Source organism: Marmota monax, unplaced genomic scaffold (genome assembly GCF_021218885.2).
Source record: "Marmota monax isolate L192 unplaced genomic scaffold, Marmota_monax_Labrador192_F-V1.1 WCK01_AAM20220418_F8-fsc00017, whole genome shotgun sequence".
Classification (NCBI taxonomy): domain Eukaryota; kingdom Metazoa; phylum Chordata; class Mammalia; order Rodentia; family Sciuridae; genus Marmota; species Marmota monax.
Genome location: NW_026695241.1, coordinates 8,087,455 through 8,112,259, shown reverse-complemented (window position 1 = coordinate 8,112,259; position 24,805 = coordinate 8,087,455). Strand labels below are relative to the sequence as shown.

Genomic DNA, 24,805 nt, shown 5'->3' with positions numbered 1-24,805 from the left:
TGTAACCCAGGATGCATTTTGCTAATAACTTACACCACCGGCACAAAAAGAAAGGACCTCGTCTGACACACAGGGGTGGCTCTGTATTCCCAGCATTCTTCACCCCTGCAGGGCCTGGTCAGCAAAGGGATTTATGAATGACATATTGAGTCAGGACTGAGGTGGGGCAAGGGTGTGAGTGTGGAAAGTGGCTCTATAAGTGTATTTAAAGAAGCACATTTTCAGCTCTTAAGGCACAGAAAGAAAGCCACGGATTCTTTGATAAAGGCGTGGTGGCCCGCATACACTATAACTCAAAAATACCCTTAATGATTCAGAACCCCAACAACAGGTGGCAACCTCTCTCCATTCCTCTCTCATCTGTGGCAGAAAAGCCTCAGGAGAAAGTGGAGGCACAATATTAATTTGTTTGCCATGATTGCTTTTTCCTTCTGCTGCTTCCCAAATACTTCACATAAAAAGATTTCACTGACACAGAAGTGACTCTGCGGGAGCTGGGGGAGGGGGAGCCTTGCATCCTAGTGAGGAGCTGCATGGGAATATTTCCAACATCAGTGGGAGAGAGAGGAAGTCGGGAACCACCCCAGTCAGCGCTTCTGTGTGCTGTACAAAGACGTCTTGGCTCCAGTTCAGAGGGACAGAGAGCATAATGCCTCAGGTATTACTCTTGCAACAGAGAAAGTTCTTGGATAAAGTGACAAATGTTCAGCCTGTGGAAGTTACACAGTTTCTCTGAGCCTCAGTTTCCTCATCTATAAAATGAAGAACTAAAACCTTCCTCATGAGGTTGTCGTCAGAATATTTTTAAATTTCAAGTAAGACCTTGGGCATGGTGACTTGCCATTCTTATATGGTAATAATAATGATAGGAATTTTTTGAGGGCACCTACTAGTGCACAGGTGAACTCATACCTCATGGTGAACATGTTGGTGGGTACTGTTACTGTACTCATGGGACACGTGAGACTTAGAATAGTACCTGGTCCATAGCACACACCTGGTCCTGGCAGAGCTAGCAAGCAGTGCTATTAGAACGGTCAGCTGGAAGATCACCATGCTCAACTCTGGAAAGGCAGCTCCTCTCAACCCTGAGTTCTTCTCTTTCCCCATTTCAGACACTCTTGACCCAGCTCTCCACTCCTGCGTATACTCAATGGTGTGTGAGAGGACAAGGGGAGGCCACACTTCCTGACCCTCCACCAAAGTAAAATGAATAATAGGGCAGACAGGTCTGTGCTGACCTAAGTGGACCTGCCATAGTCAAGTCACCATCCTAACCCCACCTCAGAGTCTTCAACAAAGAGATGCTCACATAAAGGCAAGGAGAGAGAAAACATTAATGCCATGATGAATATTAGAATGGTGTTTATTTCCCTGCTGCCCTGAGTATTCAGTTATATGCAAATATTAGCCTTTCCTCAGGTCCCCCAAGGGAGCCAGGTAGGAGGCTTTCATCAGAACTTTACAATCTAGTTATAAAGCTAAAGTGAAGGCCACCTGCAGAAGGGACAGATGAGCAGACAATCTGGAGAATAAACGGAACCCAAGAGGAGCTAGCCTGCACATCTGAAGCACATGGTCTTAGGCTGGCTGGCTTTCCTTGAGACCCCAAGTTCATCCTTTGGGTAGGGGGTGTTCTACCTTGAATGTATATTAATGACTAATCTATCTAAACCCTGTCATGGGGATCAAGCCACATTTAGGGGAGCTTCCAAACTGTGCCTTATCATGTAGAATTAATTATTTCTCTTTGACCATATGGAAGGATAAAATAAACAACAAGGAAAGCATCAAGTCCACTAAGAAAGCAAGAGTGTATGCATCTGCTCTGATACGATCAATAACCATCAGACTAACAACCACGGCCCTTTCACCTTAACCTCTACAGACTGAATAACAAATTTCCCAAGTGATGCTGAAAAATCACCCTGGTCCTGAAAAGAGTGTTTGATGTCTATGTGCTGCTATCTCTGCATTTGAAATTATTCCTATTGCGCATGAATCTATCCAATTTCTGTTAATAATAATAAAAAAATAATGTAATAGACTCCAAAAGCAGGTATAGGAATGTTGATTCATTGCAATGTGAACTAAATGAAAGATTATTATTCCTTCTACCGTTGCTGCTTTGGAGAGGGCCTAAAAGTTTTCAGATTACTAGTAATGTCATAAAAAAGAGATACTCCTTCTATCTTGGTTTTCTTGTCGCTGTTTACTTAAGATTCCTTATAATTCTCAAGTGCTCAATATTAATCTCAGATTAATATTTCAGGGCTGGGGATATAGCTCAGTTGTAGAGTGCTTGCCACACATGCACAAGACCCTGGGTTCAATGCCCAGCCCCACAATAATAATAATAATAATAATATTTCATGTCCTGTGTCTCTCCCCCTTAGAGAATGAGTCAGCACCCACTACCAGCCTATCTCTGAAAGCATAGTTTGATAAGGGGACGGACAAGGAAGTGGAGACAATATTGTAAAATACCCATAAAAATAACCATAGAATCTTCTTATCTTACTCGTTCCTCATAAAAAAGGCTGGAATAGGGGCTGGGGTTGTGGTTCAGTGATAGAGCACTCACCAGCATGTGCGAGACCCTGGGTTCAATCCTCAGCACCACATAAAAATAAATAAACAAAATAATGGTATTGTGTCCAACTACAACTAAAAATAAAATTTTTAAAAAAAGGCTGGAATAATAGATCTCATTACTATTTTATTTTATAAATGAGACAACAGAAAACAGAAGAAATGTACCCATGGGTCTAGTAGTTAGTGACAGAGCTGAACTTGGTTAGTGTCCTCTGTTTTAATCCCAGTCTTCTCCTGTCTCTCACAAATAGCCCTCTGTCCAGCTCTTAAACATTTCTCTAAAGTTCATTGATTATGTCACCTTCTAGGACAATAGAGAAAAAATCAGAATTTTGTTCCCACTTAAAAACAAAAAGTAAAATCCTCACTTATTAAGTCAGTTAACCTGCACAAACAAGCTTTTCATCTCTCCCCATTTCCATCAAGAAGGAAGGGAAAATAAATGTTCTCCATATAGACTGATAAGCTACCCTTAATTGCAGACTGAAAGATAACTCATGTACTTTGGTTTTAAATAGAATATATTGACTCAGCCTCCACACCTTATGGAAAGACACAAAGGCACGTCCCTCCAGGGGACAGCCGGTAAGCAATCCAGAAAGCAAGCCTCACTGTCTATACTCTCCTCACAGGTGGACTGCATGCAAGCCAAGTCAGTCTTCCCAGCCAAGGAGTGGAGCATCATGGGCAAAAAGCACAGACACAGAGCCAGACTGCCTTGTCCAGGTCTCAGTTCTACCTCTCACTTAAGCTTGGGCAAGTTATTCAATTTCTCTGTTCCTTGGTTCCTTACACCTGTTTCAAAGGAACTTGTTGTAATGATTGAATGAGCGACTGTACATAAAGCACACATAGCAGTAAACATTGCAAAGTCAGTGACACAGTCAATGCTCTACTGCAAGCTCCTGAAGGACAGGGTGATGACATCTCCCATGTTTTGCTATTTTTTGTCATCACTAGAGCCTGATATGGCACCTGCTTCATGACAGGAATTCAGTAAATATTAGTTATCTCAATGAATACATTTGATCATAAGTAATAAGAATAGTTGTACAAGTCACCCACCCTCAAAAGCTTGTTATTTCATTGCATTTGTATAGAAATGTGGACACAGTATCATTCATTTCTGAGGTTTGGTTTTATGTTTTGTGGGAGTTTTGTTGGGTTTTGCTGTTTGGAACAGTGAGTTCTCATTTGAAAATTCATTTTCCAGTGGCATGCCAATTTCCATTAGCTCTTTAATCTCTGGCTTAAAAGCTTTAAATCTTCTTCAGTAAAGAGTGATAGAGTCAACAACCCTGGGGATAAAAACAATAATAATAATGAAGTGGAGGCCTGTAGGGGCAGGCCAAGGGCTGCAGGCCCGATCCTGCAAACACTGAACAATCTTCCGCATGATCAATTCCCTGACAGACAGACAGAGCCTCTAACTTCAAGGCAACAGCCAGGAGGAGTCGCTTCAGCCCCTCAGAGCTGTGTCCTTGGGCAATAAGAACCCAGACCTGCACTCACCAGAGGTCACCTGCTGCCTGGGATCTTGCCTAAACTTCCTGTACAAAAAGCTGCTTGGAAAGAGGCCTCCTGGGACAGGAAATGGGCACTGTGGAGTCACAGCCAGGATTCCCTTGGCCCAATGCATGACCATCTCAGTGCCACGCCTCCTGACAGACTGCTTTCCTTAGAATCCCACATTCCTAAATATGTAAAGTTTGGGAGTTATAAATACCTCCAAAGAGAATCTGCTTATGCATAAAGAAGACAGAAACTTCTGAGGGAAGTACTGTTAACAACCAGACCAAAAAGTAAGGGCATTTCTGTTCCATAGAAACAAAAGAATTTTCAGCTTTGCTCCTGTGTAAGTTCTCAATGAAGGGCTCTTGGTCTCCAAAACAGATATAAAAAGCACCATTTCTTCATTCCTCAAAACTTAAGCCTCTTCCATTGACTCGCCACTGGGCCAGGCATGTGGATGCATCAATAAGACACAGAGAGCTCACAGTCATGGGAGAAGGAAGATGAGAAAAGTGAAGATCACCCAATAGAGTCTTAATAAATGTAGTGGCAAATAGTAATGTCTAATCTGTGGGGCCAAGCAGGAAAGGCATCACCCAACATGGAGGACCCATGAAGGGTATTCCCAGGAGTTGAGTTTCAGCTCCACTGAGGATAAATCAGTTTAGAAATCCAGAGCAAAACACTCATCAGAGTGCCAACTATACATCCAATAAATGTTTGGTTGTTAAACAAATGAATGACACAAATGACTTAAAACCAGCTTGTATCCACCACTGCTACGCCTTGGGTTTATATATATGGGGATCAAAATGGTAATGTACTCATTGACAAGATCATTTCACCCTAAGGCTTGAAACGACTGTAGCTTCTTAGGATAAAATCCGAAATCAGTCCCTACATGGTCTGCCCCCTGTCTGTTGACATTCAGATCCCCCTGCCTGGAATTCCTGACCTACTGAGTCAGTTGTTGTGCTCAGGTGTCCCATGACTTTAGCCACCACCCTTTTGCAGCTTTCATCCTGGTTTTATTCACACGTTTATATGATTATATGCACAAGGTTTGCTTCTTCCATTAGCCTACAAACAGTAGACAATAAATTCATAGAATGAAGCAATTAATGATGAGTGAGATAGTGATGTGGGTCTTGGCAGAAGAGGATGGTAAATGCTATTTTTGAAACCAGGATGATTTTTAAAGATAATGAGGTATTATCAACAATTGCTCCAGAACCACAAAAACTGGATGTTCAGTCATCCTAGTTATAAAACTCCAAAAGGGCAAGGAACACATCTATCTTTTATTCACATTACACCCCAGAACCTGTGTCTAGAAAACAGTAGACAATAAATTCATAGAATGAATCAATTAATGAATGAATGAGATAGTGATGTGGGTCTTGGCAGAAGAGGATGGTAAATGCTACAGCCTTGGGAAATGTTCAAGGATTGTGCAAATTTTCCAACATCTGCTTCTAGAAACAAAGGTTTTTGCAGTTCACAATCTCCAGCCCTCCCTCTATCCACAGAATAGCAGCTTTGGTCACTATGTCCTCAAAGGTCCACCTCCAGGACCTCAGCATGGAACCCAACCAGTCTTCTCAAGCAACTGCCCATCTCTTAAATCAAATTTAAGTTCAAGTTCTAATTTGACACTAGCAAGGCACGAGAACTTTACCCTCTGTAAAATGGGGCAGTAACTGTGGCCACCTCTTGCAGCAATGGGGAGAGTCACATGAGACTCAGTAATATTATACAAACTACCTACCACTCAGCCTACACACTGGGTGCTTAATTAACGATGCCAAATGGTATTCATTGAACAAGATGATAAGAGACATCTCCCCCAAAGGCCCATACTCCAGGGAAGTCCAGACCAAAAACATCTGAGAATGCACATTCTGAAAAATGGCTGCTACAAATCAACACCATGAAGGCTGCAGCATCCCTCTTTTCCCATCACCAGCAAAGACTCTTTATGATTTTATTCTTTGAGGATTACAGAAGATGATGAGTGCTTCATGACTCTCTCCAAGGCTAGTAGCACCAAGCTTCTCAGATGACTGTACTGGGAACAGGAAGGTAGGAATTGTGATGCTTGAGAGCATGGAGATAAAGAAGTTGTCAGGACACAGTGACTATCAAATCAAATTCATGGAAAGTGTAACTTCAAAAACACATTTAATATACTGTATTCACCACCAAATGAATGCAAGTTCTCCAGGGAGGCTTACCTTTGTCTATTCAATCGTATTCCCTGAAATTCACTCTGAGAAGATGGGGGAAGAAAAGAATATTCCAGGACATTCAAGGCACTCTGCTGGGCACTTTGTCACCAGCAATCCCAGTGAGAAGGGCTCTCCAGTCTCTTAACTATTAGGGGAACCTCAGGTTCAGTGGGCTGAGGCACTGTGGATCTGACTCTAAGGCTCATGTTCCTTTCCCTCTTTGAAAGAGCAATAGTCCACACTTGCAGAGCTAGAGCCCCAAGTCAGACAGCCCAGGTTTCCCAGGTCACTTCTCCTTCTCCCTCCAGTCTTTTTCTTTGGAGTAAAACCTTTCAAAAGAAGCATAGGGAACACTCTCCATTGCTGTAAATAAGCAATGGTTAGGTGGGTGGGCTCTGGAGCCTGACTTCCCAAGACTCAAATCCCAGTCCAGCCGCTTACTAGCTGTGTGGCCTTGGACAAGTTACTGAACTTCTTAGAATTTATTTATGCTTTGCTAAAATGGAATGATGATGAAGATAGTGACTATCTGAAGCCTAAATGTGCTAAAGGATAGGGGCCCTGAGGACAGTGCCCAGAGGAAAGCAGGTTACTAAGTGATAGACATTCCTTATGATTCCAGCAATTCCCTGGGAAGTTTCCCTTGTAAGATGCCACTAATGGATGGATCTTCTATGGGTGTGCTGAACACTGAGCCCAGACTCAAGTGGATCCCTAGGACACCAAACACAACCTAGCAGAATTGGATTAGTGTCTCCTTTTTCCAGAAGGGTTCATGTGAAAGGGGCCTGACCCTACATAGAAGATCCACAGGCCTCTCTTATAGTTAAATAGCTATCAGGCTCAAGTCCCAGAGACAGAGTAACTTGGTATATGCAGTCAGGCCAGCTCTGGGGGCAACTTCTGTGAAGAGAAATTTGTACTTCAATAAGACAAGCAAAATCTGTCCATTAAAAAACTTAGGATTTAAAGTCCCAAAGGGCATTTCAGGAGTCTTCTTTTCTTCCCCTTGGGAGAACTCCAGAATGCACATAATTTAGATTTCTGGCTTCTTTGTTCCCTAACAAGTATAGCTGAAGGTTACTGAACTTGTTTATTTCCATCCTCACCTCCGCACCTTAGACCACTCTCACAGGATGGTCCATTATCACAATCTCCATTTTACATTAAAAAGGGAGTACCAAGGTCAGGAGTGACACTTACCCAAGTAACACAGCCATAAGTGGAAAGAATTTAACATGAAAAGGTCAGCCCCAGGATCCGGTGTTTTGGGCAGGCTATGCATGGCCTACTTGGCCTCTGCCTGAACAGTCAGGGGTATGGAGCACAGAGCAGCACTCGAGAAGTCTTTGCTGAATGCAGAATGAGTCACGCTCAAGTGTTCTTTCTCGACTCTCTCAGGCAGCCCTTTCTCTGTCTTTTAGCCTCTCCCACCTATGAGGTTGCAATATTCCTCTAAGTGGTCTTCTTGCAATAGCTCCATCCTCCAACCTAAAAGGTTTTTTTTGTTTGTTTTCCCAGTAGGAATTTCCCATCCTGTCTCCACCTTGCTTAGATGCTTCCATGATTTTCCACTTTCCCAACTCCACAGTAGGCCTCTCAAGGCACCTTCCAAATCCGACCCCACCCCTTCCCAGACTCACTTCCTCCCCCTCTTCCCATCTCTCTCAGCTCAGGCCACATTGGCCACTGCAGCTCCCTCAAGGGGCCTCATGAAAACCCCCGGGATGCCCTGCAGCCATGGCCTACCCAACAAGCCCCCTTCCATATCTCACGTTTCTCTTCAAGCATGCGGTAGTTCAGACCTGGGCTGTAAGGTCAGATCATCTGGCAGTGAATTCTGGATCCTTCACTTACTAACCTTGAGCATTCCTCATCTCTAAATGGGCACCAAAGACCCTCTTCATGGGCAGATGTCGGGACTAGAGGAGATAAACAGCCACACAAATATCCCTTGGCCTCTGATTGCCTGGCTGGGGCTCCTCTTCTTTCACATATTTCCAATAACTATTCCAGTGAATTGTAACTACTAACTGACATGCCTCTTCCTCCAGGGCTTCTCCGCCTATTAACATGCTGGAGCCAATTATAGTTTGGGGGGCAGGGAGCATGCTATGCATTATAGGAGATTTGGCAGCATCTCTGGCCTCTCTCCTCTTGAGGCCTGTGATCACCACTCAATGTGACAACCAAAAAAAGTCCCAGAGACTGTCAGATGCCTCCTACAGGCAACCCTCAGCCCATCGACCCAACCCTGTAAGGAACGGCTGCTTGACACTTGGAGTTCCTCGAACAGTAGAACAAGAGTGGTGGCCACCGCAGTGACAGTTACCCATTTTGAGTGCTCACTGTGTGCCAACGCAGTTCAAAGTCCTTCTCATGAATGATGGATGTACCCCTCCAACACCCAAAGGGGAGGGGTTTTCACATTTTATCAATGATAAAACTGGAGCACAGATAGGTTAGTACCTAGCTAACTCAAGGAGCGTCTGCCTCTCATCTTGTCTATCCCCTGCATCATGGGAATGATCACATGGGTGGATAAATGAATGCTGCTGTCTCCTCCATAACAGTCATCTATCTTTTCTCACCTCTCGGGAACAGTGAGCCATCAGTCTCCTCTGGAGTCCCACAGTACCCCATAAAGTGGTTTAATTTGTCAGAAAATCACTCACCACCTATGGCTCTTCTAAGCTATCTAGGCATTTTGTGGGGATCATGCTGTTCTGGTTACTCTGTTTTTGTTATTAATAATAGGAAGCACACTATCCAGCTTACCTCTATGGTGGTTTCACTCAGTGCAGACAAGAGATATGACCAAATAAATATCATCTATCTCATTTTCTACCCAACAGTCACTCCTTTCAGACCCTGCTAAGATATAGTGATACTATTTTTGCAGCTTAGACCATAGTACCCTTAAATCCTTCCAAATGTGTAGACAAACTATTTTTAAATACCATTTCCCAGGTCACTACACACAGTGCTGCTCAGTCATAGAGAGTGAGAATGTTCATAAGTGTGAATGCAAGAGCAAACACTAACAATTTGGTTCTTTATGGTCACAGATGCAGCAAATAAACCTGTTTAACCTACATTGTGATAAAGAAAATAAGGTAAACTGTTAAATCATAATAGTGGAGATCCGAAAGTGTCCTAGGTCCAGAACGAACATTCAGTGGGTAAAGGGAAATCAAGAAATGCTTCCTGTTAGGGAAAAGGGACACCAATGATTTTTTGATCAGTAAAATTTTGGAAAGTACTAAATATAAAACAAAAGCTTAAGAGAGGTTGAGCATTTTAGAAAGCATCCTACATAAAGGGCTCACATGGGCTGAATGGACGAGGCAGTTTAGTGTCAGACCCTGCTTCCAATCCCAGCTCTGCCACTCTGGAGGTTAAAAAGTTACTCAACCTCTTGTACTATCGGTTTCCTTACCTCTAAAGTGGGGATAATAATACCAACTTAAAGCATCATGGAAAGATTAAATGAGATAGTGGGTGTAAGGTGCCCCACTCACTCACCGCAGGTACCTAATGAAGTTGCTTTCTTGGATTGTTATAAAATTATCTTAAGTGCACACACATGTACAAAGGTACACACTCATCATTTCAGAGCAATCTTTGAGGTCAAAACAGGAGACAAAAATTCAATGCAGTCCTTATCAAAACACCAATGATGTTTTTCACAAAACCTGAAAAAACAATACTACAAATCATATATATACATATTTTAAAAAGATCCTGAATAACCAAAGCAATACTAAGCAAAAAGAACAATGCCTGATTTTAAGACATAGTTCAAGCCAGACACAGTGGTGCAAACCTGAAATCCCAGTGGCTTGGGAGGCTAAGGCAGGAGGATCACAAGTTCAAAGCCAGTCTCAGCAACTTAGCAATGCCCTGAACAACTCAGCGAGATCCTGTCTCAAATAAAAAATGGGCTGGAAATGTGGCTCAGTGGTTGAGTGACCCTGGGTTTAATCCCTGGTACAAAAAAAAAAAGACATACTTCAGAATAATATCAAAACAACAACATGGTACGGGCATAAAAACAGACAGGTAGACCAATGGGAGAGAGTAGAGATCCCAGAAATAAACCCACACATCTACAGCTGATTCTCGAAAAAACATACATTGGGAAAAGGACAGCCATTTCAATAAATGGTGCTGGGAAAACTGGATACTCACCTGCAAAAGACCCCTATCTCTCACCCTATACAAAAGTCAACTCAAGATGGATCAGATACCTAAATATAAAAGACCAGAAACTCTGATACTACTGGAAGAAAGCACTTCAAGATATTGTTATAGGCAATGATTTTCTGGATAGAACTCCATTAGCTCAGGAAATCAAAGTAAGAATTAACCAAAAAAAAAGGGATTACATCAAATTAAGAAGCTTCTGCACAGCAAAGGAAACAATCAACAGAGTAAAGAGTCAACCAACAGAATGGGAGAAAATATCTGCCAATTATTTATCTGACAGAGGATTAATGTTTAATAACTCAAAAAAACTTAAGAAAAAACAGTAATCCAATTTTAAAATGGGCTAATTATCTGAATAAACACTTCTCAAAAGAAAAGATACAAACAGCCAACACATATATGAGAAAATGCTCAATATCATTAGCCATCAGGGAAATGCAAATCAAAACTATAATGAGATACCATCTCAATCCAGTTAGAATAGTTATTATAAAAAAAATGCTGGCAAGAATGTGGAGGAAAAGGGACTATTCTATACTGTTGGTGAGAATGTAAATTACTATAGCCATTATGGAAATCAGGATGGAGGTTCCTCAAAAAACTAAAAACAGATCTACCATATGATCCATCTATTCCATTCTGAGCACAGATCCAATGGAATTGAAATCATCATACCAAAGACATCCCTGTATCCCCACATAGTACTTACTTACTATTCACAATAGCTAAATACAGAATTAAAATAGAAGCCAGTCAACAGATGAATGGATATAGAAAATGTGATATATCATATATGTGATATAATGTATACTCATATATATGTGTATATGTATACATATCATATATGTATATACCTACATACATATATATCACATGTCAGTATCATATATATACTTAATCACATACATATATCTGTGATATAGATATATGTATATATATATGTGATAAACATATAAATATATGTATACATGTATAGACATACATGTACACATATACATTGCATGTATTATATATGTGTATGTGTATATATAATACATGCAATAGAGCATTGTTTAGCCATAAAGAAGAATAATACCCTGTCACTTGTGGCACAATGCATGGAACTAGAGGAAATTATGTTAAGTGAAATAAACCAGATACAGAAAGACAAGCGCCACATATTCTCTCATTATGTGGAAATTGAAAAACTCAACTCAAAAGCAGAATAGTGGAGACTAGAAAGGGAGAGATGGGGTAAGGAGGTCAGATATGATTCATGTGTGCCATATGCATGTATGGAACTATCATACTGAACCCCATTGGTGTGCACAGTTAATACATGTTAATAAAGTTTTAATCTTTCTGAGAGTATAACCATGTCTGCATGATTTGAATTATGGTAGATTTTTTTTTTTAAACTGGGACAAGGGGCTGGGGTTATGGCTCAGTGGTAGAACACTTGCCTAGCATGTATGAGGCACTGGGTTCGATTCTCAGCACCACATATAAATAAATAAACAAAATAAAGGTCCATCAACAACTAAAATATACATAAAAATAGTAAAAAAGACTGGAACAATCCAGGCACGGTGGCACACGCCTGTGCCTTAGTGGCAGCACCATAATTAGTACATCCACACTCCCCCCACCACAACTATCCTTTACTCTGGCACTGAGCTCTTTCAGAAAGGACGGGGTCAAGGAACAGGTAACAAATAATTACTGAAATAATCAGTAAATGCATGAATAAGCTAAGTGACATCACTAATGTTAGATATATATTCTGATACCTCACACCAAAAGCATTTATCTAATGGGCAGCAATAAAACACAAAGCAATGTACAGTTATGAAATCCTATTTATACCTGGGGTGGAAGGATTTATAGTTCTGTTTATTAAAGAGGCAAGTCAGATTATCAAGACTAATTTAAGCCAGGCACAGTGATGCATGTCTGTAAACCCAGCTACTAGGGAGGCTAAGGCAAGAGGATCGAAAGTTCAAAGCCAGCCTCAGCAATTTAGCAAGTCCCTAAATAACTTAGTGAGACCCTGTCTCAGAATAAAATATCAAAAGGGCTGGGGATGTGACTCAGTGGTTAAGTGCCCCTGGGTTCAATCCCTGGTACCAAAAAAGAAAAATCAAATTTAAAAGAATATGAATATGATTATGAAGGTGCCGAGCCATAAGTAGCATACAAATTCCCCTGCCTCATCAGGGTCATTTGAAATAAAAGAATAAATCATGAGTCAGCCCAAACATGTTGATCCTACAAAATGCTGGGCTGTAGAATTTTTTTTATACCTTTATTTTATTTATTTGTTTGTTTACTTACTTATTTATTTATTTAATGTGGTGCTGAGGATCAAACCCAGTGCCTCACCCATGCTAGACAAGCACTCTATCTACCTGAGCCACAGTCCCAGCCCAGCCATCAGAATTTAATGTGTGTGACTCCCAGACTCATAAAGCATTGTGGAAACTTGGGCTGGGGTTGTGGCTCAGCGGTAGAGCGCTCCCCTAGCACTGGCGGGACCCTGGTTCGATTCTCACCACCACATAAAAATAAAGGCATTGTGTGGTGTCCATCTACCAAAAAAAAAAAAAAAATCCTCTCTCTCTCTCTCTCTCTCTCTCTCTCTCTCTCTCTCTCTCTTAAAAAAAAATGTGGAAGCTGTCTTTTCCATCTCCCTGCCTTCCAAACCTTAGAAGCCCCAGAAGGATGAGACTGTCCCCTGCTTCCATGAAAGTCACTACCTTCCACCACTCCCCCTCTCGACGGTTCAGGAGGGCGTCTAAAAGAGGACATTGGGCAGCTGACCTTCACCTCCAAGGCTCTCGCCCTGCATGGAGCTCTCAGCCAGACTTTCCAAACTCTCAGGCCTCCCAGACTCCTCAAGCCTCCTGCTCCAATCCTCCTCAGCTTACCACCCTGGTTGACCCCCAGCCCTTCGCCTCCACAGCCCACCCTGCCAAGCCCACCCCGCCCTTATGGGTGTCCTCTTGCTTCTTCAGGTTCCACCCCAAGTTCTTTGCCTTCAGGTTCTCGGGATCTCTTCTCACTAATACCCAGGGTCTGTAGAGGCCTTAGCACCTGACACCTCAAATATGTCCAAAAGCAGCAAGGTTGATGTTACTGTTACTGTGATCATTATTATTTCCTCGCCCAGAAACCACTGAAATGACTCTCAAGCCTACAACAGCTCCCTCACCCACACACCTGGAGGCCTTGGATAGGTTAATGCAGCCCTGCTTATTTAAAATTCTCCTTTCTTTGGCTTCTAGGGCACCATCTTATCCCAGCATTTCTCAGAGTTCAGATCCACGACAATTCATCACCACCTATGGATGGACTCGAATTGGAACATCCAAAGCCCTTTCTCCTGCTGCTGCATCTGGCCACCAGATCCAAAGCCAGGTGACATAGGGCACAGCCTGCTCCCACATCAGGGCCCTTGCACTCGTGGTCCCTCTTGCCGCACATTGTCACAGGTGTCACTCTCTGGTGCCAAATGTTGCCCACCCAGAGAGGACTTCCCTGACCACCAGGAGCATGGCCACCCAAGCAAAACTCAGTGACCGACCAAGACAAAATCAACACTGCCATCCCTCCCCACGGGTCGCTCCATGCTTGGATTGCGCCCTGCTTACCTGGATCAACGTCTCCAGCTCCTGGGGACTCACGCAGATGTGATCCCGCAGGAATTCCGCCTTCTCCAGGGCGATGGTGTTCTTCTGGCTGCTCTCAAAGGGCTGCTCCAGTGCCCGGAAGACGAGACCTCCCGTGACGAGGTAGACCACCACGACCACAAAGATAGCAACCACGGTTTTCCACTTCATGACGGTCTGCAGGCCCCCCTGGGAGGCGCCTTCCATTCTGGCTACCACCGTGGCGCGGGAGGAAATGGAGAGGCGAGGAGCCGGGTGGGGTTGGTGCCCGTTAGTGGTGCTCTTGGGCTGACACACCGGCGGGGCTGCTGCAGGAACGGCCACTGAGGGTGGGGTGAGGGGGAAAGAGAGTGTTGTTTATGATCACAAAGCACAAAACTTGTCAGCAACAAAGCCCAGATGTCCTCCTTAAGCCAGCTCTCAAATGTGAGGATTAAAAACTGGTTCACCGAGGCTGCAGGTAGGGAATTTGATCCCTTGCTAGGTACCCATTTTGAGTTCTTACAAAGGACCACCAGGAGTCCTAATTTTGAAGACAAAAAAAAAATTATTAATTGAATTTTGAAATGCTTATATTTTTCTGCAAGCATCCAAATTGGAAAACCACTTCCCTGTTATTTATGATTCATCTCCTCCCCTAGCTTCCTTGTTTAAACAATGTGTAAGAAACGCCAAAAAATAAACATCTTTGAAAAACAGGCATAGCATTCAACTGGAGAAAATTAAACAGGAGAGGGATACCCAGCTAGTCTATCCAAGTACAAATACAGAGAGGAGATGAACATCGATGACTAATAAAAGACTGTCTCGTCACCCAAGTAGAGTGATCTTGTGGATGCAAAGGGAGTCAAAAATCAGACACAGAAAGGAAGGTTTGGGTTTCTGAAGACCAATAGTAATGAAGATAAAGAAAAAGACAGGGGGTCAGAATGAGGGGTGCAAACAAAGTCAATGATTTATGTTAATTAGCGAAGCTTTGTGACAAAAATCATAAGAATAAAATCAATCCCAAATGTATTTCCTAAAAGAAAATGAAATGGCTTACTTAGATGTAACTGTCCCTGATCTGTTAGTAATAGGATTTGGCTTCTATTGTCTTCCAATAAGAAGTCACTGAAAAGGAAATTTTCCCTGGTTTTCAGAACACAAGGAATTCTCTAAGGTCCCTGGTTCTCTGTGATGGCAATTTCATTACCTTGGAAATAAGTAAGTTAAGCTGGTGGCTCTTCTGCAACAACAGAGAGTTCAAGGTAGTGTCCCCCACATAGTGCTGCTGTGCATTGCGGAAATCTTGTACAGCAGTGACCCATCGTGGCACTTCCATTCAGTCGTCCCTTATTATTCTAATTGTTATCATGGCCTCTGTGGTGGTGCAACCTGGCTGTTATGTAAACAAGGTATTAGGAGATGGCAAACCTAAGTGAGGCCAATGATCCACTCCAGCGGGGCTGAACTGCCCAATCTCTGCACTGGGGAAGTCAAGGTGAATCAAAGAGCCGGAATCTCACTCCTAGTTCAAAATATCAATGATCCTACCAACACCTGGCTGTCGGCATGGCCGCTTGAAAAATCTAAATCTGCCTCTCATCCTAGACCCTCAAATTCAGTTTTTCTCTTTGGAAACTAAGCTGAACATCGATCTTTCACTGTATATGATTCTTTACAATAGAATCATTCAATGCTAAATTATCCTGGGGTTTAACATGAATGCAAAATTCTCTAGGATCTCAGATTGAACTATGTATAAATTAGAATCGCCACCACTCTGTGGCAACTGGAAGGATAGCCTCCAAGGTACCCCCAGGCAATCCCCAGAACTCGTGATTGTCACTTTACATGGCAACAGACACTCTGCAGATGTGGGTAAATTAAAGATTTTGAGATGAGGAGATTATGGTGGATTAAGGTGAGCCCAATATAATCACAAGAAGATCACAAAGAAGGAGACGTGAAGGAAGAAACAGATATGGGAGTGATGTGACCACAAACCAAGGGATGTGGTCCCTCTTAACGAAAACCCAAGGAAAAGATTCTCCCCTAGCACCTCCATAAAGAATCAGCCTTACACCTTGCCCAGTAAAACTGATTTTGAACTTTTTTTGACTTCCAGAACCATATTATTATTGATTAGTGCCGTTTGAGGCCCTGAAGTTTGTGGCAATTTGTTACAGCAGCCACAGGAAACTAACACACCCTCTACTAGATTAGGTCCCCCTGCCTAGAGCTCACTGCACTATGTTACTGATGGAGTCTGGTCACTTTTCCAGAAAACTCATTATACTGAACGTTCCATGAAGACAGGCACTGTGTCCACCCGTCACCTCTGAATTCCCAGTGTTCTGCATGATACCTGGCACACAGTGGGCAGCCAATCAATGATGACTGACTAAGTGAAGGAAGGAATATTAGCATAGCTGAACCACACATACAATGCCAATGAGAAGTGTCAGATAGAAAGCAACTTGACGGTCCAGCGGCACTGAACAGCAGGTCCTCAAACACAGCAGTGCTCTGTTCACACCACCACCCCTCTTCAGAGGTTCTCACAGTCAGGAGCCTCCTCCCCACCCTCATCTGCCTGGCCAACCCCCCAACCTCCTCGATGCTGGCCTCCTCCGGGAAGTCCTCCTGGACACTTCCTGGCAGATTCAGCCTGAGCGTCTCCCCCACTAGCCTATCAACCTCTTGGAGTCAGAAAGCTCATCTTTTAATCACCGATCTCCACTTCTTGGCACAGTGCCTGGCCAAGCCAATGTTAAACAGCAAATGTTTATTTTCTGTTGTTATTGATGTTGATTACTCCTTCAGACTACATGCCGCCCAGAATTGCCACTACCCTCAATGGGAAGCATTTATATGATACTGATTGAATGGAAATAAGTCACAGTTCCCCCCAGCTTTGGGGTGGTGACAGTCCACTTAGGGAACACACCCTACAGTACCAGGTAACTAAAATTGGGATAAAGTCTTATCAGGTGACCAAGGATGGCCTGACCATAGAGGCTAGTTGGAGCTGAGTCCCCTTCACTGATCTCCATCACTGATCTCCGGACCTTCTAGCATCCCCGAGGCTGAGCAGAATTGGGCATGAGAAAGGTCTTTTTAGGCCAGTTCCTGGTGCCTGCTTGCTAGGAGAATGTCCCTAGGAGAGAGTTTGGACAGAATCCAGCAACTCCTTAGTTTCCAAAGCACTGGAGCAAAAACTAGAACTTCAATCCCAAACCTCTCAGTGACTGGCTGACCTTGAAGTGGTCACTGGGCTCCTCTGTTTGCTTATCTGTGCGATGTGAGTAATAGATGCGGTTTTCTTGTTGTTTTTGACCTGAGGGTTGTCACGAACAGCAAATAAGCTGCTGGGTTTACTGATGGGAGCATATTTGTAGAAGTCAGGAGTACTGGCAGGGACCTGAGGACACTGCAAAACCTTTTGTGCATTTGACCAAAGATGAAGTTAGCCTCTTTAGCATATATGAGTGCACTTTTTGAGGGCTGGAAAGGAATTTGGACAAACTCCTTAAATTGGAAAAACTTTAAAAACTTCCAAAGGGTGTTTGAATTAGTCCATTTCTTCTCTTCAGGAACCATAGTTGTTCTCCCACTAACAAAATTGTCCTGTGATCTGGGATGAGCCTCTGGAGGTCTCTGTGCCTGGTGCAATTGAAGAAGCAAAATTAGACAGATGACGCTGATGGTGGTGATGGTTGCTAAGGTGGCAGGAGCCCCTACCACACAGTGAGCACTTACCTGTGCCTGTCACTCTGATAAATGCTTTGCTGATATAGCTGGCTTTGGACCTCACCATGAAGGATTATCACACTGTGTGCATCCGGGTCCTCCCAGAAGCAGATGTTGAGAAGGGATTATACGTGCATGGGTTTTAATAGGGGAAATGTCTATGTGAGAGAAAATGAGAGGGAGTCAGCAAGGCCAGAAGGGTCATCAGACACTGTATCAGGCTGCCCCTGAGTGAAGAAAGGGGACGAGAGAGGAATGTAAGTGTCCCGCATCACCTGCACTCTAAGGAAGGTTCAGAAATGTTATCAAGGACCCTTAAGCCCTGGGTCTCCCAGGACATCCTTCTTGTAACTCAGCCTGTGGGGCCCATAGGAAAAGACCTACCATGCAAAGCCAGCAATGGATTTATCCTGCCCCCCTTTCGTGTGTAGTACTGGGGACTGAACCAAGGAGTGCTCTATCACTGAGCTTTTTTAATTATTTTAATTTGAAACAGTATCTCACTAAGTTTCAGAGGCTGTCCTAAACTTGTGATCCTCCTGCCTCATCCTCCCCTGTTGCTGGGATTACAGGCATGTGCCACCACACCTAGTTCCAACAATGGATTTCACAGCAGCAGCGGTGGCTCTAGGTCACTGACACTCCTTCTAATGGAATCCTGCAGGCACCTGCTCACTGTCACCACCCAGCCCCACTGCACAGGTACAGAAACTGAGACCCAGGCAGGTTAAATAGCTAAGCCAAGGTCAATACCCAGAAAGTAGTGGAACCAGGATTAAAATTGGAATACTCTGACTTCAAAGTCCGTTCTCCTGTGTGTCATTAGGAACAGGACAGTAGGAAGCAAAGCAACTTCAGGGGGAAGGGCATTTGTTTCAGACTGGCATTATAGCATTTCCTAGTCTATGAGGTTAACTACTTCGTTTCCTAGTGGTGATAGAGCTCTTTTCCATAGAACATATCAATAATGGGTGCATCATAAAAAGTAATAGCCTAGAATACCTCACAGTTCCAACAGAAAAATATTTGGCAGAAAAATAACTGCAGAGAGTTGACAAGAAAGGCAATTTTGGGACTGAGGATGTAGCTCAGTGGTAGAGTGAGGCCCTGGGTTCCATCCCCAGAACTGCAAAACAAGAAATGTTGGAAGACAATGCTCTTCAGTTATTGGTCATTTTTAAATGTTTCCTCACACATATTAGTACATTTCCCTTTTACCTAAATATGGGTGGGTATGGAGGTAGCCATGGAAATCAGCTTTTTCATAGTTCAATTCTTAGTAATTCTATATTCTTCAGGTTTTCCCATGCTCCCTAGACTCCACTCCATCGTTAGTTCATGTATTCAATCAGCAAACCTTTGAGTTTGCCTGTCACCGTGTTTGGCACTGGGGGGTTGTAAATGAGTGACACATCCCTGCCTTCAGAGTTAGTGGGAGAATTGACAAAGCTCTTAATGCAGGAACCCGTTCTTTTCACACAACCATGGGTGGAAGGCAGGGACCATTATCTGCCCTGCTTCATGGGTAAAGAAATTGAGACCTTGAATCACTTTTCAGAAGTCAGTGAGCGAGCAGTGGCATGCCTGAATCTGTCTTCAGACACCTAACCCTGAGCTGCCCTAAACAGATGGCATCCAAAGGATTCAGGGTCTCCTGGAAACCTGAAATGCAACCACCTCAGAGGTGCCACTGTCACACAGCAACATGACTTTGCCTATTGACCCAGGAAAAGTACAACTGTGACTGCAGATGCAGGGGCAGGAGGCAGGGAGCACCGCCTGTCACCTCCTACCCAACCCCAGCTCTGGAATCCTTCCAAAGCCACCTGCATTGATGTGTCTCAGCGCTTTCCAACAGCCCCACTTTAAGGCTTGCCTAGAGTTCCCAGTAGGCTTCCCCAGGCTGGTGGGGAAGAGGGAGTCAGGAAGAGGGCAGGAGAGATGACAGCACACAGCCCCACCTCAGAGGGAACCACAGATGCCTGCAGCTGTCACCATAGCAGTTAGAGCAGAGTGTTTGTCTGCTGAGTCCAGATACCCCAACAGCCAAATCCCACTGTTCCTATCCCCCTGTGGCACACACCCCCCCACACACCGTGCCTTCAATGACCAAGTTAGTCCCTGCAAGAAAGGCAGCAAGTCTTAGCTCCACAAACTAAATGAGCAAGCCCTATTCCCCAAGGCCACAGGAAGGAAGGCTGTCCCGGGGGCTGGGCATTGCTCTCTCCTCCCAGCCCTCTTGGAAATTTTGCTTCTGGATGGAAGAAACCAAGATACCGTAGGATGACTGGGACCCTCCAGGACTGAGTGAAAGGCTCCAGGCTGAACGGGAGGACAAGAAAGCTAAGAACAGCTGCTCCTGTCTCCCATCTGTCCTTCCACCTCTCCATGGTGAGACCTTCCACTTCTCTCACCTGAATCACTGCAACAGCCTCCAGTCCTGGGCCCCCTAAATCCATGCTGCACATCCCAGCCACCTGGAGCTCTCTGGGGTGAATCTGATTGCTGGCCAGTGCCTAAGATCCTGAAGGCACCAACGATTCAGGATAAAGGTCAGCCTCCGTGGCTTGCTCCAAGAGTCTCCCTTCCAGGACCTGGCACCGGCCTATCTCCCCAGACTCACCCGCTGACACACCCCCACAAGCAACCTTTGCCCCAATCAAACCCTGTGGCACCCAGGCTACAAATGCTGAGCCACTAACAAAGCTGGCCTCTGGGCTGTTCTGGAGAAACAGCTCTATTCCCAGATCCCTTTCTCCTCCTGACTCTCTCATTTTAGCCAAGTCTCCTCATTCTTTGAAACTCACCTCACGGTCACCACCTCCAAGAAGTCCCCCATGGCTGCCCCCCTCCAGGATGATCATATGTCCTTTTTCTCTGCCTCATGATGGAGCTTAGTGGAGTACCTACAAGTAGGAGGCTCCTCATGACAGTCTGGTCCATTGTTGACTTGGTCCATTTATCCCTTGATACATTTGTCTCAGGTCAACATTTATGATATCAAGTTCACACACTTGACCCAAAGAAAATGTGGGCTGGCTGCAGCTCATCTATCATATAGAGTCAGCCCCAGGACCGCTGTGTTTTTTTCCAGAGACAGATATCCAGAGTCAAGGTGTTCAACTTCTCAGAAAATGTACAGTCCAAGGAGAGCTCTTCAAGGTATGTACAAATGCTAGAGAGGACCCAGACACTCAGATGTGGGCTTTCTTCTTCTCTTCATAAAGGGATAGAAGGTTTTCTTTTATTTATAGGTGCAAAATACTTGTTAGATTAAAAAAAATCCATTGAGTGTTCCAAATCATGAATGGTGAGTCACCTCTCTGCTACCAGACAGGGAAAATTTCCCTGCTGTCTGCCTTTCTTGAGTCCCTCTGACCAGGGCCAAACTGTGTCACCTTGGATTTGAGAACCTCAGAGATTAAAGGGCTTTTCTTGCCCTGTCCCATCACTGGAAAGTCCAACATGAGGAAAATATAAAGGACCTGGGTTCATTTGGGACTCAAGGCACCAGCAACTTCCATATCAGGACTAGTAAGCAAATGGTTTCTTTTGATCTTCTCCTGACACAAGAAGAGAGTCTTGTATTTGTAAATCAAGGGCATGGTGCAAAGTCAGGATCCCTCTCCACCAGCAGATGGAGCCCAGAGAATGACGCTCTTAGGGAGTTGTAGAGTTTCAGAAGTCCTCCAATTCACCCCAACCACAGGTTTAAGCTCCACTGTGACCCCATTCTTCCCAGGAACCATTAGGGAGAGCAGAGAGCAGAAGTCCCCTCTCTGGCTTTACCTTCCCGTCCTCTTGGAAAGGTACAGAAGGAGCAGCACTAGTGGCAAGATGCATGCGATGAGGAATTGTTGCTCAGGTCTAGTTCTAAGCCCGTACTTGGTCAATGTGAGCGATCCACATCATCAGGAGGCAGGGACCACTATGAGATCCTCACAACAAATGCTACCAGTGAGCAAATGCCATGCTGGACAGAGACCCGGGGTATAGACAGACATGAATAAGGAGCGGCTGACTCTACCACAAAGAAGATCAGAAAAAGGCTTCCCAGACAGGGAGCCCGTGATATAGCAGATGAGGGTTCCGTGCCTGTCAGATGGCACAGGGAGGAGGGCAGACCTTCCAAAGAGTCCACAGGTAAGACCCAGGCGTCAGGGAGCCTGGGGAGTTTGTCAGCCTTATTAATGAGTGTGGGAACCCATTAAGGCCAACACAGAGAGAAGAGCCTGGGATCAGATTTGGGTTTGGAAAACTGACTCCAGCCACGGTACAGAAGCCGATTAGCAAAGTGAGAGGCCATCAGAAGGGAGTGTAGCCAGGAATTTACTGGAGGAGATGATGAGGGCCTCGATGGGGGTAATCACAAGGGGTACTAAGGAAGAAAAATCTACAGATCCCATGATGGATGGAGAGAAAGACGTGTTAAAGAGGGAGGGTCTGGGCTGACTCCCTTTACCTCCTCCCATCCTTCCTTCCCCTAATCCTCTTCTTCTACCCTAATGGTAGCTAACAGACCCAGCTCTCTCCCCTTCTGTCTCCTCCTGGAGCTGCCAGGAGGTCCCACTCTCTCTGTTATCCCTCCTCTCTGCTCAGAGTCCACATCCAGGCTGCTAAAGAAATTGAGCAGCCTTGGGGATTGCTGTCACCTTAAACCCACGGTTTCCTTCTTCAACTGGTCCTCAGTGCTCCAGAGTAGTCCTACCCTATTTTCCTGTCCCCGTCTCCAGAGACGGCTGTCAGGATAAATGTCACGAAGACATTAAGGTCGGACTCACTACAAACAAACCTGAAATCACATCTAGAACTCCTATTCTACGTGATAGACATTTACTTTCCAAAAGGGCTTTCCGTAGAAAGCATTTAAACATCACACTCTGTGTGCATCTGAAACGGGCTTTGGTTTATGTTTGCATGTTTTTAAGAATAAGTCGTTTATATAGAATGAGGTGTGCCTTCCCTGTTGCCCTCCTCCTTGGGCCACAGAGACAGAGGCTCAAGAGCCCCAGCACATTCTGCTTCGCAAGCAGACTCTCAGCCACCTCTGTTTGCCAACAAAGCTGCTCAGTGCTCCTGGCTCATTTCACAGTTGCTACAACCTCCTACCCTCCCCCCCAAAAAAATCAAATGGAAAAAAAAAATTTAGATGGTTCTTCCTTTACTGAGCCTACCAAGTCTCAAAAATAAACAAGATCCGTCAAAGGGAGAAGACAGTTTGTACAAAATACCCTACAAAACAGCTCTGCATTTCAGCATCGCCCTCTGGGTAATTTCCTCTAAAGTGGCTCCTCTAAATGCACATCAGTGCTGCTGACATCAGCAAGATTTCCATGATTTACTGCAAATGCAGCTATCAGAAGCTGGGAGTGAGCGGGCTGGAGGAAGAGAGCAACCTAAAAGGGGAAAAGAATACCCCCGTGAGGCTGGGGAGACAGTGACGTAGGGAATGTACAAATCCATTCATTTGAAAGCTGAAAAGTGTTTTGAAATATTAACCATCTTCAAGGAGTCAACAGAGTTGCTGAAATTTTGGAGAAGTGGACTCCCTTCAATAAAATGGATAGCTGGATAGCCAGCAACACCTAGGTTGGGGGTTAAAATGGGATTGAATGAACAGTCAGCTCTGCCTGGGAAATTGCAGGGCTGAATCAGGCTCCAGGGCAATTTTCAGCTCCAAAAAGCTGCTAACCAACACCTCATTCCACTCTCAAAATGTTCATCCTTACTAGCAATTCCTCCTGTTAGGAAACTCCTGGAGATGCCCTTTAAAAGTTTCACCCTTTCATCTCTTTCTGAACCCTCCACAATCCCAATCCTAGTGTACTGTGTGTACTAAGTGCTCCATTAAAGTTCAAGAAAGGAATTTGACAGATGTTTGCCAAGTACCTATTGTGCTTCAGGAACCAGGGGATACAAAAGTGATGAGCAGACCCTGCTCTCCAGGAGCCAGTCAATGAAAATGAAATGGAAGAATTGGGTGTGGGGGACAAGGGACCAGACTGTCCCCTGCCTTCCAAGGTATGCAGAAAAGGCTCTGTACACTTGATCTAGAAAAGTCATCCAGCAACTTCAGAGGGCAAACACATCCCCATGTGGACCACAGGGAGGTTTGCCAAGCTCCTATGCTGGGCCTTAAGCTGCTCCTCAAGTAGCAGTTCATAAAGCAAGCAAGGGCAGGAGTTTGCTCCAGTGACATTGTCAAGGGCTCAATTCTTCTTCTCTATGAATGAGGGTTCCTGCTCATAGACCCTGAGACCCAAATCTCCTACCCAGGCAAAATCTTTATGTAACAGGTAAGTCACAAGCAGCTGCTGTAAACATATTTCTCTTCCAAGCACTCCCCAGTTATAAGGACCACAGGACCGTGTTTGAAAATCTAAGACAAATTAGATTTTGAATACTGGCCCATCGCAGAGTTCCATATATCAGTGGGCAATGGAAGAACCATCTCCGGCTTGCCACGTAAATGCAGTTAACTGTCGATGGATAATCCTTATAAATAGCAAAGGTTGGGGGAAACCACAAGAGGGAAAAAAAAAACAAAAACATTTTCATAGATAGTAAAATCTAAACTTTGGGTTCTCAGGTTTCAGCCAAGGAGCAGAGTCTTCCCAGAAAATCCTAGCTGATATTTAATTCATCGTACGCTTTCAATTCAACCCACACTTAATCTCCTTGAGGTTGCCTCTGAAGAGGTCATTTGAAATCGTCTTGTGGTTCCAATTCCTCCATCTCATAGAAAGGCGGAGAGAGAAAGGCATGGAAATTGGTATGAACAATTAAAACAGCAAACGAGCTACTCAGCCTGGCTGTGGCGGACTTTGTGGTCATTTCCAAGAGTTCCCTACTATTTAAAGATGATTAATGGCCCCCAGG

The 24,805-nt window shown here is 44.3% G+C and overlaps 1 protein-coding gene across 1 annotated transcript in view; it reads right to left on the bottom strand.

Moving 5' to 3' along the window:
• The window catches only part of Kcnk10 (potassium two pore domain channel subfamily K member 10), a 126,665-nt gene that overhangs the window by 61,832 nt on the left and 40,028 nt on the right, over positions 1-24,805 (bottom strand). Inside the window, exon 2 of the mRNA XM_058577792.1 lies at positions 14,174-14,514. Coding sequence (XP_058433775.1) covers positions 14,174-14,514 — 341 coding nt within the window. The remainder of the gene's footprint in view (positions 1-14,173; positions 14,515-24,805) is intronic.